Source organism: Diorhabda carinulata, chromosome 5 (genome assembly GCF_026250575.1).
Source record: "Diorhabda carinulata isolate Delta chromosome 5, icDioCari1.1, whole genome shotgun sequence".
Classification (NCBI taxonomy): Eukaryota; Metazoa; Arthropoda; class Insecta; order Coleoptera; family Chrysomelidae; genus Diorhabda; species Diorhabda carinulata.
In genome coordinates, this window is record NC_079464.1 from 3,468,361 (window position 1) to 3,487,008 (window position 18,648).

At 30.4% G+C, this 18,648-nt stretch overlaps 3 protein-coding genes across 4 annotated transcripts; 1 reads left to right on the forward strand and 2 right to left on the reverse strand.

Annotated features, from left to right (window-relative positions):
- Positions 1-109: 109 nt before the first annotated feature.
- On the reverse strand, positions 110-1,277 carry LOC130893814 (mitotic checkpoint protein BUB3). Its single transcript, XM_057800210.1, has one exon. It carries the CDS (start codon positions 1,203-1,205, stop codon positions 210-212), a length of 996 nt encoding a protein of 331 aa, XP_057656193.1. The 5' UTR covers positions 1,206-1,277; the 3' UTR covers positions 110-209.
- Positions 1,278-1,526: 249 nt separating this feature from the next.
- On the forward strand, positions 1,527-7,632 carry LOC130893660 (FAS-associated factor 2). The gene is made up of 6 exons (XM_057799928.1): positions 1,527-2,041; positions 2,122-2,493; positions 3,261-3,381; positions 3,457-3,577; positions 3,638-3,811; positions 3,864-7,632. The coding sequence occupies exons 1-6, from the start codon at positions 1,663-1,665 to the stop codon at positions 4,038-4,040; spliced, it is 1,344 nt and encodes a 447-aa protein (XP_057655911.1). The 5' UTR covers positions 1,527-1,662; the 3' UTR covers positions 4,041-7,632.
- A 1,411-nt stretch (positions 7,633-9,043) lies between these two features.
- LOC130893659 (sialin) lies at positions 9,044-17,667 on the reverse strand. 2 transcript variants are annotated; one of them, XM_057799925.1, is made up of 6 exons: positions 17,440-17,667; positions 13,753-13,854; positions 12,363-12,541; positions 11,899-12,216; positions 11,172-11,553; positions 9,044-9,763 (listed from the first exon to the last, which is right to left on the reverse strand). In XM_057799925.1, the coding sequence occupies exons 2-6, from the start codon at positions 13,784-13,786 to the stop codon at positions 9,228-9,230; spliced, it is 1,449 nt and encodes a 482-aa protein (XP_057655908.1). In that variant the 5' UTR covers positions 13,787-13,854; positions 17,440-17,667; the 3' UTR covers positions 9,044-9,227. The 2 variants fall into 2 exon arrangements, with proteins under 2 accessions (XP_057655908.1, XP_057655910.1); XM_057799927.1 differs by lacking the exons at positions 13,753-13,854; positions 17,440-17,667 and having other exon boundaries at positions 12,273-12,528.
- Between the last annotated feature and the right edge of the window lie 981 nt (positions 17,668-18,648).

The following is an 18,648-nucleotide window of genomic DNA, read 5'->3' on the forward strand; positions in this document are numbered from 1 at the left end:
TAGCTGCAGTGCCAACTTTCTTTGTAGATAATGATAACTGTTACCATACTTCCATACATATGGAAAAAGTAGTTTTTCTTTCACTTTGAGAAAATAAATGAATACAATATTCGAATTTTTCATTTTATTTCAAAATACAGACACCAAAAGAATGGTTTTTACAAAAATTACAAATATATTCACTATTTACCGACTTAATAAATAAAATATCAACCTTGTGAAACATATTTGGGTTTTGTTTCTTGATCAGTCACTGTTCTAATATAAATAACATCCTCAGGCATAGGATCAGGTAAATTTTCTTCTCCTAGAAAATACGAACACGCAATCGCTAGTACCGCGCCATTATGGCTGAAACTCAGCGAGGTAATCGAGGTATGGTACTGATGGAACTGACATAACCGTTTCTTATTAAAACCATCCCAAATATTGACATAACCGTCAGATCCACCGGTGGCGAAGGTATTATAAGCCGGATGGAAACTGATTGCATTTACAGGATAAATTTTTTCCATACCGTCTTCTTTGATCCTGTGACATTTGAACGCGTATTTTTTCTTCTGTACATCCGGGTGTGTGTCTAAATAATCCACAGCTACTCTACCTTCTATGCTGCTCAGGACATAACCTTGTTTATTTGGGAAACATTTTATAGCTCTAGTTTGATATTTTAAGTTCGATTCGCGTTTTTGCATAGTGTAAGCCATATTTCTAATGTCCCACACCAAGATTTTTCTCAAGGCTGTCCCAACTATAAACTTGTCCCCACAAACGCTCATAGTGTAAACTCTTTCACCTTGATTGTAAGTACCGTTACACATTGGTGTTCGAGGGTCCCATATTTTGACATGATGATCCCAGCTTCCACTTAAGATCGCGTTCACTTCACTACAATAGTCTACACATTTTATTGGTCCGGCGTGAGTTCCCACTGTGCTCTCTTTTGTGGCATTAAAATCGAATGATTTTAATGTTGCGTCTAAGCCTCCACTGTAAGCATGTACGGCGTCGGTAAAACAACAGTCTAGTACTGCAGCATCATGGGAATACTTGTGTCTCAAATTATTAGCTAGTACATCGTATAGTCTTACATTTCCATCCCAGGAACTGGCTAATAAAAATTGATTGGTGTTTGGACCAAATTTAACTGAGGAAATTGCGTCTTCTGGTGCCGATTTTAGTTTATATTCGATTTGCGATTTCATTTTTATAAAAATATACTGTTTGTAATAAATATTTAGTTCGTTCTTCTTTTTTATTCGTTAAACGCTGATTAATGAACTACCACTGAGAACAAAAAATGGCCCCTTCGTACTGACAGCACTTTAACCTTAATAAATGTAAGAGAGAATTCTTCTTTTTTAATCATTTATTTTGTAACCATTACAATGCATTCCCTAGGATTTACTTAAATATTATCATGAATTGATATCCTCAAAATCGTAATAAATATAAAATTAAAGTTTAAAAATATATTTTCCTTTTTTTCTGTTGTTTTTATATAGTTATGTTGACAAATATTTTTGACAGCTGACATTTTACGGTTGGAAGGTGGTATGATGTGACATTTATTGTTTGGCCAAAAAAAATATTAAGTGTAATAAAGTAATATTTGCATGTGATTCATGTATTTTTTTATTCGCTTCAAAAAGAAAATATAAAATGAACTATTCAATGGATAATAACGGTAGTCTCGGCTTAACTACAGACCAAATGGAAAAAGTACTACAGTTTCAAGACCTCACAGGTATCGAAGATATAACGATATGCAGGGATGTATTGCAAAGACATCAATGGAATTTGGAAGTAGCCGTTCAGGAACAACTAAATATCAGGGAAGGAAGACCTACTGTTTATGCATTGGAATCTAGACCGCCGGCGGTAGTTAGCGATCATTTGGGTCAACATTTCTATTATACACCACCTACCGATGGCTCCGGCAGCGGTTTTAGAGGGATCTTCAAAACTGTTTTTAATTTTATGTGGAATATGTGTTACAGCACCCTCATTACTTTCTTACAATTAGGTCGAAGACTACTGGGTATGTATGTTTCAATAAAAATTTTTAAGTGCCAAATTACACTTAAATGGAATTTCTGGGTGATATAATTTTATTAATAGGTATAGAATTTAGGCCGAGAACGAATCCTGTTCAAGATGTGATGGATTTTATTAAATTATATGAAGAAAAATATTCACAAACCCACCCAGTATTCTACCAAGGCACATTTTCGCAAGTTCTTAACGACGCAAAAAGGGAATTAAGATTTTTATTAGTGTATCTACACGATTCCAAAGCAACAGATACTGATTCATTTTGTAATGGAACTTTATCTGATCATGAACTAATTCAGTACATCAATCAAACATTTTTGTTTTGGGGTTGTTCGGCACAGTCAGGTGAAGGGCAGAAAACCTCTAGTGCAGTCAGAGCTAGCCATTATCCCTTTTTGGCAGTTTTAGTGTTAAAAGAAAATAGAATGACTATAGTAGGTAAGGATTGTTTGGTTTTTAATATAAATTTCAGTATTTTTACTAGAAATTAATAATATTGTGTTTTATTTAGGGGTTAAGGGTTTATTTGCACTGCATATTAGAAATAGGGGCATTTAATATTTAATTATAATGTTTTAGTTTGTTTTCCTAGAAGTAGGTCATTTGTGTTTATTATCATTGATTTGCTTCATTTTTTGTTTCAAAAAGTACTTGAAAATGATTTTTATAGGAAAAGTTTGGATTTTAATCCAAAAAATTACAAATCTTGATTTTTTCTCAATGCCTAATTGATAAAATGTATTCTTTTGACTAAAATTAGGCCATTTATGTTCACAAACAATAATTTACTTATTTTAGACAAAGAAAATGACATCTATTGCCAAATTGTGAATTTTGTTTATGAATTTACGAATTGTCATGTTACTTTTAGTGCCGAATTGATAAAATGTGTCCTTTAACCTAAAAGTAGGTCCTTTATGTTTATTAACAACAATTTCCTTGATTTTTGTCAGAGAAACGTATAAGGAATTGATAAGGAATTTTGGCGTTATTTTTAGTGCCCAATTGATAAAATTTGTAATTTTTCTAAAGGTAGGTCTTTTGTGTTCAAAAACAATAATGTCCTTGATATTTGATTTTTGGCAGCGCAAAGTATTTAAAAGCAGTTTCAATGAATAAATTTATGATTTTCTTAAATTTTAAACAAAGGAAATATTAAATATTTACATTATCTGCTTTCCAAACTCCGAAAATATTAATTTTAGGTAGGTTAGAAGGATATTCAAATCCACAATTGCTAAAACAGAGACTGATTACCATTGTAAATGAATACGAAATAAATTTGGTGTCTGCAAGAGCTGATAGGTTTGAAGCAAGCATCAACCGGTATGTTATCTAACCATTTAACAATTAAAATTCAATTTAAATATACAGTATCGCTCAAAACAAACATAATTGTAGGTCATTAAGGTCACAGCAAGACGAGGCCTTCATGGAAAGCTTACGAGCCGATCAAGAAAAAGAAAGAAAAAAAGAAGAAGAGAGAAAAGCAAAAGAAGAAGAACAACGTAGGTTAGAAGAGGTAAATTATCTTTTTTTCATCATTAGAAATGTGTAGAGATAATTATGTGATTTATTTTAGGAAAGATTGGCCGAATTGGAACGTAAGGAAACCTTGGAACAGGAAAAAATCAACTCTTTACAAAGGATTCCTCATGAACCGGACGCCACGCACCCCGACGCCGTACATGTAGTGTTCAAATTACCGTGTGGTAGCAGATTGGAAAGAAGATTTCTCAAAACTCATTCCTTAGAGGTGAAAAAAAAAAATGTTTAATGTATTTTGCGCTTATTTGTATTTGTTACAGGCGGTTTTTTATTTTTTATTTTGTCATCCGAACGCTCCGGATTCGTTTGAAATAACAACGAATTTCCCGAAGAGGATATTGAAATGTCGGAGGGAGCACCACGAACAGATCCAAACATTGGAACAAGCCGGATTGAAAAATAAGGAAGTTTTATTCGTTAACGATCTAGACGCGTGAATTTTTTCTTTAAATCGAACCGTAAGTAGAAAAATATTGAATTCGGGAAGAATTTTTTGCAATAAAAAAACTACGTCTACTTTTAAAATTGTATTAAGTTCAAAATTGTATTGAATTTTTATTAAACGTAATCATTTATTCGGAGAAAATATTATGGTTGTACTTATTGATGTACACGATGAGTTTACTAAAAAAAACATCAAAATTGATTAAAAAATACAGATTTTTTGCTTTTATTTGGATTTATTGTTATTTTTGAATACTTTATTGATTTAAATTATTTATGAACTTCATTTTTGGTATTGTTAATAAAATAATTTACCCTCGGAGACTTCTTGCCGTGTTAAGTCAACGTTTTATTCCAAAAAGTCACCTTTTGTTTAAATATAATCGATATAAATCATCGTAAAATGTTGTGGTGCTCTCCTAAATCAATTATCCTTCATTTAGGGCGTCTAAAGATACTTCTTTATGAAAATCCTGATTTTATTCGACATTATTTCCATCTTTAATTTCTTATTTTCATTCAAAATTGACAAATGTTGTCAAATGCCGTTCTTATATCCAAGAATATAGCTTCATAGACGAGAAATAAGTTCGATTATGTCATTTTTTGTTATATTGTTGATAATACTGCATAATAAAAACCAAAATGTAAAAACAAAATAGAAAATGAGCTGATTTTTGCTGTTAGACAATTTATTTGAATAAATCATTTATAATCTTCATTTTTGATTTTGTTTACGAAATAATGGACCCTGGGCGAATTCTAGCCGTGTTAATTCAACGTTTTATTCCAAAAAATCACTTTTTGGTAAAGTGTAGCGGTTCTCCTCTAAATCCATTATCCTTCCTATATGACGCCTAAAAAGTCCCCCTTATGAAAATTCTGCTTTCACTCTGATCTTTGTTTGTCAAATGCTGATCCAAAAATATTGTTTTATACATAATAATTGGAATCTTTTCTCAATTTTTAGTTTTATTGTTGCTAATACCTCTAATTGTTGGGAATTTTGTTAGTCTATTGATCGTGCTTTGTTCAAAAAACAAAACAGTGCGTTTTTTTTGGGAAAATTTGTGAAAAACTCATTTGGAGCCACATTCAAACAGTCATAAATCATTATAGAATGTTGTGGAGGTCTTCTAAACCAATTTTCCTTCCTTCTAAATATACTTCCCCATATGTCAAATCCAAAACTTCGAATATCCCCCACACTTATTTGAACCTCCTAATTGTTGTGCATCTGATGGGGTAAATATTTTTTGATGACCATATTTGGTTCAGAAAACTGTGCAGTGCATTGTTTGGAGAAAATTGTGAATAAAACTCAGTTGGAGACACAGTCATATGTTTTTTATCAAAATAAATGACAGATAGTTGAAGTGGCAGACATTGTTAAGGTTATTAGTAAAATTTGTATCAATAATGTCCTTTAAAAGGAGTTCTGATGGATTACTAATAAAATATTAGATAAAAAACGAATCAAATCATCGATTATTATCAGTCATTCTCATTTATCTGCTGAGTTTAATAAACATTGGAAAACTGGCAGTGAATAGAGGAATTATCTGAGCTTTGGGATCTTCTAGTTTGTTTTAAGTCAGCATTCTGTTGAATAAAGTGTCCTTATGGTCTTCTAAATCCATTATCCTTCCTATATAAAGATACTTCCTTATAAAAATCCTGTTCTTACTTGACATTATTTCCATTTTTATTTCTTATTTATATAATAAGTCAAATCTCAATTCTCAAATCTAAGAATATTTTTTTATTAATGAAGATATTTGAATTGTTTGGCTGATAGTTGGAAAAAAATCGATGTTTTAGCATATAATGTATCTGTAACGTTCACTTAATAAATCTGGGTTTTATCGACCTAATATTGTGTAAAAAAAGACTGTACAAGGTGATTTTTTTATCGCCATGAAGTTTCATTGAAGCGATACTTTCAATACTTCAATTAAAAACCAGGATTTGTAAAGGATGAAGACTTTTTGGTTGTTTGTTACAATTTCTTTACTTATTCACAGTTGGGGTGGTTGGGATTTATTTTTGTTAACTTAAGTCATAAATATAAACGAAAATGGTGGGAAATTTAAATAAAAAACTTCTACAATAAATTTTTTGGTGCATTTTTGACTTTATTTCTTATACAGTTTTTCAATATGATAAAAAAGTTCATGTTATGGTTTTTAAACCACTTTTTATGATTATTTAATTTATTTTAGTTTTACATTTGTTTTGTTAGGTTATGAAATATAAACACGGCAATAATTCGATTTTTAGAATTTAAATTTTTAATAATTATATACATGCATACCAATAATAAATTCGGGGTCTAATTTTCTCTAAAAAGAACAATACAATTACACTGTAAATATTCTAAATTTGGAAAAATTTACAAATTACATCCAACCTTGACAAAACTATTATGAAATTTAAATGATTTTGTCAGTTGTCAACTGTCGAACGGTTTTTCCATAGATAACAAACAATAAATCTGAGTTGTCAGCTGTCGAACGGCTTACACTTTTTACATAGAGTAAAAAAATTTACTAGTTGTCGAACGATATGTACTTTTTGCATGTCTCTCTATAACTTATCAGCGGTAGAACCACTTTTTGCAAAGTAAATAAACAATGGTTATTCCTCTAAACATCTAAAAAATTTTTCCCATTAAATAAACTTAACCCGCATATCCGAACCTAGTCGCTACTTTACACTTTTCATACTAATACAAAATCGCGTCCCCACTAATCAATCATAGAATTAATATTAAACATAGAGAGAAGGGAATTTAAGTGGAAATGCACTATCGGTAAAGAGAGAAACAATATTGGTTTTTCACTTTCTACTAAAACTTGTTATATTCTTTCTTTGTCCATCTTATAACTCGAACCTTGGACGTCATCGTGATCTAATCAGCATAGAATGGTGTCCCGTGTTTTACCTCTCTCTCTATCAGCGATTCGTGGTCACTTGAACAAGTTCCCTCTATTTTTAATAGTAATTCTATGTGACCAATACAGACACAGTATTTATTTTCGTTTAGTTAGAAAATTTCAAATAATTTTTCCCATTAAAAACCTTATTCCATATGTTGTTGAATTAAAGGCTCGTTCAGACAATGACATTTTATGTCGTGACACGGACAAGGATTCGTCTCCTATTATCTCCAAGTCCCTCAGCAGCGTTCCTGATGCACCTAATGTGTTCCTACGTCTAATCCACTTTCTTACCCACACTCGCCTTTTTAATTTTTGCCTCAACTTCAAATTGTCGCAACACAAGTCTTGGTACGTGTGAACACCTGGTGTCATAACGTCGAATGTCAAACGCTGTCACAGCATTTGATGCCACGACATAAATGTCACCGTTTGAACGAGCCTTAATACACATAGCGTAGAATGTAATTTTACGTAACTAGTTTTTTTTGTCGTGTTTATAAAGTGAATTTATGTTAAGTTTTGAGGGAAATGCATTTATTTCGTATTGATTAAAAATTCCATTTTTTGTTTTATTAAATTTATATACGAAACGTTTAATTTATTTTTATTAGTGTAAATATGTAAAAATAAATTGTTCGAATAACATTGCGTTTTATTTACTTCCTTGTTTTGTGTACCGAAAAACTATCTTCTTCTGTTTCTTCTCAGTTGTAACAGGCTCAGTTCGTAGACTATCTACCCAGTCACATTTATTACCATAGAATTTTGAAATATTCTAATAATAACCTATATCGTTGAAAATTTGTCAAGTTATTCTTCTTATGCACGTAATTTAACTTTTGTATTTAAGATTATGCAGTGATGAAGAATTATGATTAGATATGTAAACAGTGTATAAAAAAGAAGAAAGAGAATTGAAGGAATTTAGATAAATATTAAATAATAAACGTAATTTCGTAAAAAATAAATCAAAACCGCCTGGTATATTTAGTATGAATAATAAAATTGTGAAATACATTTTCAATTATAATTCTCTAAAAATATATAATAAACGAGTCTTTTACACAACTCTCATTACTTTTTATTCCAAATTTACCTTGGAAAAGTTGCCATTAATAATTATAGACTATTTATACATTGGTGCCACATTTTTTTGACAAACTTCCTTAAAAGAATCTACATATTCCTTATAAAGTGACAAGAGAAAAGAACATAGACGTTATAAGAACAAAATTGAGTAATAAAAAAACTAACCTAATATTTTTATATATTTGATGTAACCAGAATTTCGTTTTTCTAACTTTATTTCATCCTCATAATTACTTAATTGTAATAAAAATCAAGTTTTTTGATAAAATTATCCAAATATTCACCAACTAAACAGTTTTGCTTTTAAATTCTTTGAATAAAAGCTTTCAATCCGGTAGATACTTTCGTTTAAAATCATTTATATTGAAGAAATTTTTCTATTCCGGCAACACTGGATTAGGTTAAAGATAAGTCAAAGTGCTAATCAATTATACCAACTGTTAAAAAATGATTTTAACGTATATTGAAATTTCAGACGTAATTTTCATGATACATTATAAATTAAATAGTGAAAAATAAATTATGAACTAGGTTCTAACCACCCCGTAATATAAATGAGTTTACGATTTCATTTTATTTCGATGAACATGTTTAAATCGAATCGATTTATATTTACCACATCTTTACAAATCGATTAAGACATTATGAATGGAAACTACACAAATCGATGTAACCAGCAACTTAAGATTCTAATTAAAATGTATAAGAAATTATTTTTTATCATTTACTTACCTTGAACTAATTATTTTATGAAATAGATTAAGTTGAATCTAATGACTGAAATTGTTTTGTTCGGAACACAGATGATGACCTGTGTTCATTTTTTACGTCACAGTTATGCGTCATAGTAAGAACACTTGGTCTCATTGGAACAACGTTGCCAGATTGAGTTTTTTTAACGTGAAAACTAGATTTTTTCAATATTTAGAATAGGAAGGTGTAAAAGAGAAATAAAATAAAAAAAAAATGCCCAACAACTTTATTATAAAAAAATTGAGAAATACAATCTTCGAAATTTGATATCGAGGTAGTTCTAATGTACTTCTTCAGATTTATTTATTTTCCAATTGGATATGTTTGTAAAAATAATTTGAAAAAATGTCGTTTTAGATCATTTTCACGTCATCTTGTAAAACGAGTCGAAGTATTTTATGCGATATCGGCTTCTTTTCCGTTTTCGTATTTCGTTTTCAGCGGCTGTAATTCCTTTCCTTGGACAGTTGTGTCTACAGAATTGAATTTTTGCAACTTTCCGGTACCGAAAACGAGGTAAAACACCGTCGCAAACGCATAAGCACCGGCCAATATCCAAAATATGTACCTCCAAGTACGGAAGGTACTTTCCGTTTCTGTTATAACCGCCACTACTTTCGTAGACACCCATCCGGCTATGGAAGATAGAGTATTGGCCATACCGAATATGGTACCGGAAAAATTCGGCGCGATATCAAGTACGTTCGAGAGATACCCCGCCGTAACCGCCCCGTTGAAAAATAGGGCGCACGTGAACACGGTTACCGAAATAGCGGACGTTTTCCCCCATAAAGCTTGGATTCCCATCATAATAGCGGGAAGGGAGCAAGCGAACGTAGTGAAAACTTTTCTAGTTACAGTTGTCGACATTCTGCCGGATTTTCTAAGTTTATCCGCCGCGTAACTAGCCAACACCGCCATCAAATATTTACCTGTAAATTTAGAAGCGTTGCAACAACGGCAAAACAGTCATTAGAAAATGAATTATTCAATTATTTCTTATATAAAAAATGTTATTTATTTCTCAGTATTTATAAATAGAATGGCAACAGCGCTTAGTATATTACCATGAATATAATTGACTTTTATTGACGTCAAAATATATCAGTTTATTATTCAATTATTTGTTATGAAAAAATTTTTTATTTCTTAGTATTTATAAATAGCGTGGCAACAGCGCTTTGTATATTACTATGGAAATAATTAACCTTTGATGACGTCAACATATATCAAGTTATTTTAAAGATAACTACAAACGTTTAAATTGTATATGAATTTGAAAATTTTACAGAAATTATAATCAAAATTGAAAATAAATTATTTATATGAATTTTTCTGAAATATTATTCGTAATAAACAAATGAATGAATTATCGTTGCTAATCTTAATTTCAATCATTTGACAGTACAACGTTGCCGCATTTTGTACCAATTAATTAACTCGATCTTTAATAAGAGTTCGCGTAGTTGCCAGATATCTTTTATTTCCATCTGTAATACTAGAAATATTTTTATTAAAAATGAGAGCAAAAGCATTATTTATTAGTTATTTTTTTATTTTTAGAATTGATAAAACGTAAATTATTTGATTATTCTATTCAAAAATTTAACAAATACGAGGGTTGTCTAAAAAGTAAGACATTTTTTTGATAAAAAAAAAAAACAAAATAACGGGCATCGCTTGGAATGTTGAAAACAGTGTTGTCAGAGTAGTTAGCGATGTTTTTTTTTAACTCAAGTACCTCAAAACAGCAAAAGGAAAAAATTCCATATTTGCCCTGTTAATAATCACAAAACCACGTTATTTCAGCGTTTTCGAAGTCGCAGAAAGCATATATCGATGTCCCTAATGTCGATAATTAGTACATTCGGTTGATTTCACCGCCTCCCCCTCAAAACTTTCCCTCAATTTATAATCCAGTTTCAAAAACTAACTAGAAAATTTACGATAAATCGATTAGGCGACATCGAAAACGCCAAATTAGCGTGATTGTCAAATTCTGAAACGGTCAGATACAGACAATCAAAAACTTTTTATCGTGTCAGTAGTTCAAAATGATTCAAATCTTATTACTTTGATGGAAAAATTATTGAAATATTTGCTAGAAATAATTTTTTCCCCAAAAAAAGCCTGAGTTTTAGATAAAAATCTTCAATCTCATAGATTTTCAAGTTTCGATTTAACAAGAAATCCTTCAATTCTGGCAACATTGCTAATAAAATTCTAATCAAAACTTTCCATTTCACATTTAACGCCAAGATGGCGGCCGTAGCCACGCCCTACTGAAACTACCAGTTACTTTGTAGACAACCACGGTATAATACGTACTTTTTTACATACCAAAATAAGGTAAGCTCGATAGTAATCCATTATTTTTAATATTAAATTGTAGGACGTCCTTCATATACGTGGGCAATTGATTTACAACAGTGAAATAACAGAATACGGAACACCCATGGGTCACGATAATCGCCCAAACGGGCGCGCAAGTCAATATTTCTTTCAAAGGTAGTTTTTCCGGTTTGGCATTTTTGGTACCGCCTCCTTCCATTTGAGCTATTTTAGTTTCGATTTCGTATTTTTCTACTTCGGTTATTCTCGGATGTTGCGAGGGGGAATCGTATATTAATGTGAACCAAAGTATAGACCAAACTATACCTACGGCACCAGTTACGTAAAAAACACACTCCCAACCAGATAGACTGATTAAAAAACCACAAACCTGCACAAAAAATTGTTCATGAGATTTTTTTTTAACATCCGGTATAGAAATTCGTCTTCTTTGTTAAATCCGATATCTAGAAGTAAAATATTCACAGTAGGGAATCGTTTACCTATATTAGTAGCGACATCTAGATCGAAGAGGATATAAAACGATCTATAAAAAGAAACAGGGGCGGACTGGGGGATTTGTAGGAATAATTAAAAGTGTTTTATCTTTTTTTTATGATTACCTGTAAATTATATCAATATATTAAATATAGATGTCACTACTAATGCCTAATTTTGGAAATAAAAATGAATTAATATTCCTAATAAGGGATTTGGTGTAAAAATAAAAAGTTACCGGTAATGTTAGAGCCGCTCCCAATGCACTAGCCATCATATTAGCCATAAATTTCGATCTCTCCATTGGAGGTATCCATTTAGCTGCCATTGGAGGCATGGAAGGCCAAGTAGCTCCCAAAGCGAGTCCTACTAACGCTCTTAGAACGACTAGTACGTAGAAATTAGTGGACGCCACTGGTGTAAGAATCGTTAATAAACTAGCTAATAACATTCCACCTCCGAAAACTTTTCTAGCACCCACTATTTCAGCCATTCGGCCTCCTGGTATTTCCGTTAATATATAACCCCAAAAGAAACTTCCCAATACTTCGTTTTTCTGAAAATTAAACAAAAACTTTCGGCCATTTTGTATTAAATTCACTATAAACTCACATTTTATAATTTCCCTTTTTTATTGCCAACTACAATATTGGCGCGAAACTACAGGTCACGACCTCTTTAAAAATAAATTAAATCGACTACCTGCGAAGTGGTCCAATTGAATTTGTTCTGTTCCATTAACTTCACTCTCGTTTCTTCTGTCGCGTTTGTCGGTATCATCATATCTACTACGGCAATCGTTAGATTTACTCGTAACATGTAGTTGAACATGAATCCGAGAATTACCATTATGTTCAACACTTGACGACATGTTATAAAGTCTGAGGTGAAAAGAAATTTTTGTTAAACTATACTTGCAAAAAAAAAATGCGGTTAGATTGATGTATAAATACAGTACGGAACTGTTCCTGGTAGAACTACACTATCATAAAAAATAACTTCATGGATTAATCTATATGATGATTAGTCTATAGGTAGAAGGTCATAAAAGTTTCTAAATATGGCGGACGTTCTTAGTTTCCTATTTACCCACATGGTTGTCAGATTTTTTGTTTATCAGATAATATAATTTCAAATGTTTATCAGTAATTTATTTAATATGAAAATAGAAATTAAAACGCAGTATAATTGATCTACGTAGTCGATTCTTTGTAAAAAAAATAGTAAAAATTAACAAAGTCTTCGCAATTTTTTTGACCTTGAAATTTATAAAAAAGTAGAAAAACCAACGTGAGAAATCAATGGAATCATTGAACTTCAATGACGTTACGAGAAAAAATGCAAGCAAGATAAATTTATCAGATTTATTATTGCTTAGTTTTTATCAGGAGATTAAAAAATGGTTTAAAGATTTATTTAATGCCAATGTCACTAATTCGATCGTTTTCCGTAGCAACAATTATTTAATACAATTTATTTTCTCAGATTAAGATTGACAGGTTTTGTTTGAAATATTACGAAGTGTGAACTAAAAATTTTCGTTAACTATTCACATTTGGCAACGTTGTATTTTATTATCTCTACTCATTGCATCCAATATGGCCGACTATAGAGATTAATGCCGCGCAAAAGGTTCGTTAAATAAAAAAAATATACATTTGAGGATATAACTAGTAAAAAAATCATTATTTATATTTACAATAAGCACTAAATCTAGTTTTTTGTGACATAAATCAATTTAAATAATCATACCTTCAAACTAACGTCATACAACAAATATGTTAAGAGATACGGTTAAAAATGAGAGTCAACTTGGCAACGGAGCAGTGGTTTCAATATTATTGAATGTCTTTAAAAGATTTTTTCTATATTTTTCTCTTGTTCATTTCAAAATTTTATTAAATTAATCACCATGATAAAAAATTTTTTATAGAAATAATACGAGCCTTGTATATATTAAATCCCCTCCTAAAATTTCAACCTTGCGCTGATTTGTTGTTGAATTTATTAACTTAAAACCGGTTTCCAGTATATTTACAACGCATTGAAGTATAAGAAAACAAAAAACGATTTAATAACAAAAAAATCTTACCTGACCATCTTCGACGAGTAGTTGCTGTTGCCATTCCACGTTTTACTTCAATAAAATCTTTTCGTAGCTTTTTAACTCCTCGTTTTACAGTATTTTTTAAATCTGTAAGAAAAACATTCAAATTTTTTATTAGGAAACTAGGTTTCATTTATTAAGAAACTTAATTTGAGAAACGAAACATATTACAATACGTAGCGCCATCTATTAAACGTGTCCTGTGTTAAAAAAGTTCATTTTTATAATCTCCAAATAATAAATATTAGGTTTAAAGAACAATACCACATTTATTGTATTCTATTGCTAATTTTTTGTATTGTTTTCAGTTTTGATGAAGAAGGAAACGAAAATATAGTGAATAGACGAATAATACAAATAATAAAACATCCAAATTTATTTTTATTGGTTTCTTAAGGTTTTAAAAGATTTATTAAAAACTAAATGTATCACAAAAAGGCATAAAGCGATAACGCGCTTTATCGATAAGGCAGTTTACTATACAAAAATGGTAAAGAAGTGCGTTTTAGTGATGAAAATTTTTAAAAGATGATGGATGACCTACTTTTTCGTATTTATTACAATTAAAACCGTTATGATACGATGTGATAAAATTGTTTTGTTCTGCTGAATCCGGATGCAAGTAATCCACAAAGACACTTAATGACTTTTATCATTATTTTTTTTATTTGCAATCTAACAAGAAATTATTATACAACAATAACCTCATTATTTGGCGGGAGATTATTTAACGACATTATACGAGAAAATATTTATTATTATTCTCTTCATTCTGAATATATAAATTTTAAATAATAAGAAAAATTCTTTATAAGTTAAATATATATTCAGAGCATGTATTTTGATGCTCCATTGCTAATTCTAAATTGTTATTTAGAAGCAGTACTAATTTGGTATTGTGATCTTTTCAAAGTACGTTCTTTAAAAATAAATAAAAACTATTGGTATGAGAAATAATTTGTTTTACACCACTTGTAGTTTTATTAACTATGAACCATTGAAAACACGTGTTCAATAATTTAATATGGCCACAATTCCATGACTAAACCAGTGTTGCCAGAGCTGAATAACTTCCTTAACATAAACGATTTTGATGTGAGTTTTCGATTTTGTTAATTTTTTCGGCGTATTTACATGATAAAAATGAGCTCCAAATTTGAAAACCGAAATTTCAACACTGTAATTTTTGGATGACGTCACAACCATCCCTCATATCGTCTTGGGGGACGAACATTGCGTTATTTACAAAAAAATAATGGTTATATCGACGTTTGATTTTTGTTTTTTTTTGGCAAAAGATATTTATTTCGATGAAAAAAACGCTCGAAACAATCCATTCTGTATACACAAATGAAATAAAGTATTTGTTTGCCACGACAATATGGCCGACGTCTCATGACACGTTACTCGTAATGACCTATTTCAAGTAATTAGATAATTTTTTTATTCTTATTGAAAAATGTTCTAATCAAGATAAAAATTTTCATCACCTACCTAGTACTGTTTTTCCAATTATGAATAATTTTTGTTACTTTGTTAAAGAAAGTCGGCGAAAAAATTTGGCAACACTGAAATATACACAAGTATCACATGACTTGAAGGCGTATGCTTGCAATTTAAATTGGTCATGTGGAAGTAGTATGGGGAAATTATTACCGAAATAATAAATAATTCATTATCAAATTATGAACCTTACTATTTTTTTTTATTCATTTGATTTTTTTTGAAGGCTGTGTTACTATATTAAACGGCCCTGAATTTATTTCGAAATGTTATCATCAAAAAACAAGTCTAGGCACACAATTTTCGAATTATCAATATATCAAAAAGATATTATAGGTAGTAAAAATTGAAGCCGCACGAGAAATCGTCTAATTTCTAATGAATTTAGTGACATTGGAAATAACAAACAAAATTTATAGGTATAATCATTAATCTCTTTGTCACTAGTGTTAATTCGAAAAGGAAACTATTATGGAAAAGATAAATGTTAAAACAAATAATAACTGTAAATTTTATACGTAATAGGAAAAATTCCTAACAGAAATCACATTTCTTTATTATCACAAGATAATGTATTTATATACACTGCCGGTCAAAAGTAATTGCCCCCTCCCCCGTTATCAATTCATTATATTTCAAGATAATACACTTTAACAAATTTTCTTTTCATATTTTCAAGCGACTGTCGAAAAGGTCCTTACAAACCCAAAATAATAGTGTCTATAATTTGTATAATTTCTACGAGGGCATATTTATATTTAGTCTGAAAAATTAAACCATCCAAGTACCAGCTGATTTCTATATTATTCTTTATACATTCGGTGTCTATGATTGTAGTTTAGTTCCTGTAAGACGCAACAACGTGTTGTGATTCATATTTTTGAAATAAAACGTATTTTAATGAAATCCGTTGTTTCCGTTCTCGTAACTTCAGTTTCAAAATGGCGGAGGTTTGGTGTTGGTTTCGGTGTGCAAAGGTATTTGAAAAAATTGGAAAAGATGGACAGGAAAGTCGAAAAACAATGTTCTACTTTCTTAACATCCTCAGCTTGATTTCACCAGCAGGCTGTGGCCGGCAGATTTTGTTTTCGATTCACAAAATTAAGAAAAAATTATTCACACGTAGAAGACGAAGAGAAATGAACAAGATTTCACACAATATAGTTAGGGAGCGTCCATAAACCACGTGGTCATATTATGTAGCCTAACATAGCCGTTTCCATGCTCCGCCCCCTTGACCCATCCAATGCTACGTGATTTTGTTTCATTTCAAGTCATATTACCTATTTATTAAGAAGATATATCAATTCAGTATTTTTTAAACAATTTAATCGTGATTTTTCGTGGAAAATTCGCGTGTGCCAAATAAAATCAACAAAATTTCATCGGAAAAAAACTACGTAGCGTTGCTTTCACCTCTCTCTCATACCCGTCACGTGGTTCAGCGTAGTATTTGGACTAATCTCGCCTCTTAATCAAAATGTATTGTAATAATTTCATAATTCAACTTAATTTTGTATAAAACGTTTGTTCTCATATCGTAAAGTTGAAATTTTATTCATAAAGAATGTAATTTAAATAATTATGAACCAACGTATCGGATTTCAGAGGACGGCAGAGGCGGCTCAAGATGAATAGCCTATAGGCGGCCAATCTGTAAATCCGCCATTGAATATTCTAAAAAACGAACGGAACCAAATAGACGACGATTATGGAATAATAATGGAATTAATAAAAAATTTAAATATTTAACAATTACAAACAACAGTTTCATTTTTTTTATTGGTACTGTATGTTTACATCGATTTTACTACTAATTTCAATTTAATACGGTCCTGTTCACTAGAGAAATGTCTCTCTTAATTATAATTAGTGTTATTGCAGATGGTAATCTGTAACGTCTATATATGTATGACCGATATCATCTATAAATTTCGCCTACACGCTATAGATCTAAACATATTTTTTGGAAATACGTATTAAACATGTGAAATTTTATCTAACGATGTTCTATATCAGTAAATAGTTAGAATTAAATAATTTTCGAGATATAAGTAATCACATTTGGTTAATATAATGGGAAGCTTTTGTGGCGGGAATTGTTTGTTTTTTCTTTTGTAACTTAGCAGCAACTACTTATTAATAAGCAATATGTAAATATTAACATACCTGTTGATTTTATACTAACTTATTTAATATTTTTACTGTATATATATAAGGAATATATATATATAAACAGCCGTTAGTTTTGTACAGTTTACACACCAACTCACACGACACCACACAACGAACTGAAATACCCAACTGAAAACAAAAACGTACAACCAACAACCAACTTTTTTTATGAAAGCGACTCCAGTTCAGACGTACAACGATGCCAAACATCTAGCAAATTACATCTATTAGCATATATTTTGAATACAATTCTCGTAATTGACGCCAAACCGAATAATTTTTTTTTGTTGCTATGGCATTTTTTTTGCAAAGAACGTTAATTAAAAATTTCGCAATAAATGATAATATTACAGTTATAAGTATAAAGATGCAGTATATTGAGATATAGACCTTTACGAAAGGAATGAAATTTAGGACTTGTATATTGTATTTCGTTTTCTTGTTTATCTCAGTATATTTTGTTTCTAAGGTAAGGCCGATGGCCGTTTTTAGTTGCCCACCCGGTATAAGTAGTTAATGGTGTAAGAGATATAACGTTAACATTAAACCGCTTTTGTCGTGTCAAATGTACTCTCCATCACTAATATGTAAATATAAATAAATTCCAAGAAACGTACTACAAAAAAAATAACTCAATGACAGTGATGTTTACACAGTTTTAGACGGGTGAGGATCGCGGGAAATTATAATTAACCGGTATGGGTAGCTGCAACTTGGCAATGTTGCCAAACTAAATGATTCTTATAAGTATCTATAATTTGTTTTGCAAATTTTCATTTTATTTTTAAATCATATATATTCATACACTAATAATAATTCAACATTCGTTTTTACGTCGTATACAATTGTTTGAGCAACAATAAAATTGTCATTACAAAATAAATACCCATAAAAAATAAGATATTTGTCGTTTAATCTTTCTACATTTAAATATTTAAAATGGCCTTGAGCTTTTCCATTAATACAGTGTTGATTACGATAAAATTATATCATTTTCTTGTTTTCTTTTAAAGTTACTTCTAACATTACCTTTTCTTTCTATATTATATACTGAATTTTGATATTCCAAATTTACATATTATTTCAAAAACAATTAACTACAATATTTAATTCATATACAAATACATTTTGTTCTCAATTATTTCTACCGTAGCGTCATCTATCAATTAACTTTGGTATTACAACAAATCAATTACAGGTTAA

Bases quoted from the DNA above. Each gene is read 5' to 3' on its own strand.
- LOC130893660 (XM_057799928.1), top strand. From the start codon at position 1,663: ATGAACTATTCAATGGATAATAACGGTAGTCTCGGCTTAACTACAGAC. The intron at 2,042-2,121 runs GTATGTATGTTT...TTTTATTAATAG, and splicing joins ATTAGGTCGAAGACTACTGG to GTATAGAATTTAGGCCGAGA. The intron at 3,812-3,863 runs GTGAAAAAAAAA...TATTTGTTACAG, and splicing joins TCAAAACTCATTCCTTAGAG to GCGGTTTTTTATTTTTTATT.
- LOC130893814 (XM_057800210.1), bottom strand. From the start codon at position 1,205: ATGAAATCGCAAATCGAATATAAACTAAAATCGGCACCAGAAGACGCA.
- LOC130893659 (XM_057799925.1), bottom strand. From the start codon at position 13,786: ATGGCAACAGCAACTACTCGTCGAAGATGGTCAG. The intron at 12,542-13,752 runs GTAAGATTTTTT...TTTTCACCTCAG, and splicing joins TACTCGTCGAAGATGGTCAG to ACTTTATAACATGTCGTCAA. The intron at 12,217-12,362 runs GTAGTCGATTTA...TTTAATTTTCAG, and splicing joins TCAATTGGACCACTTCGCAG to AAAAACGAAGTATTGGGAAG.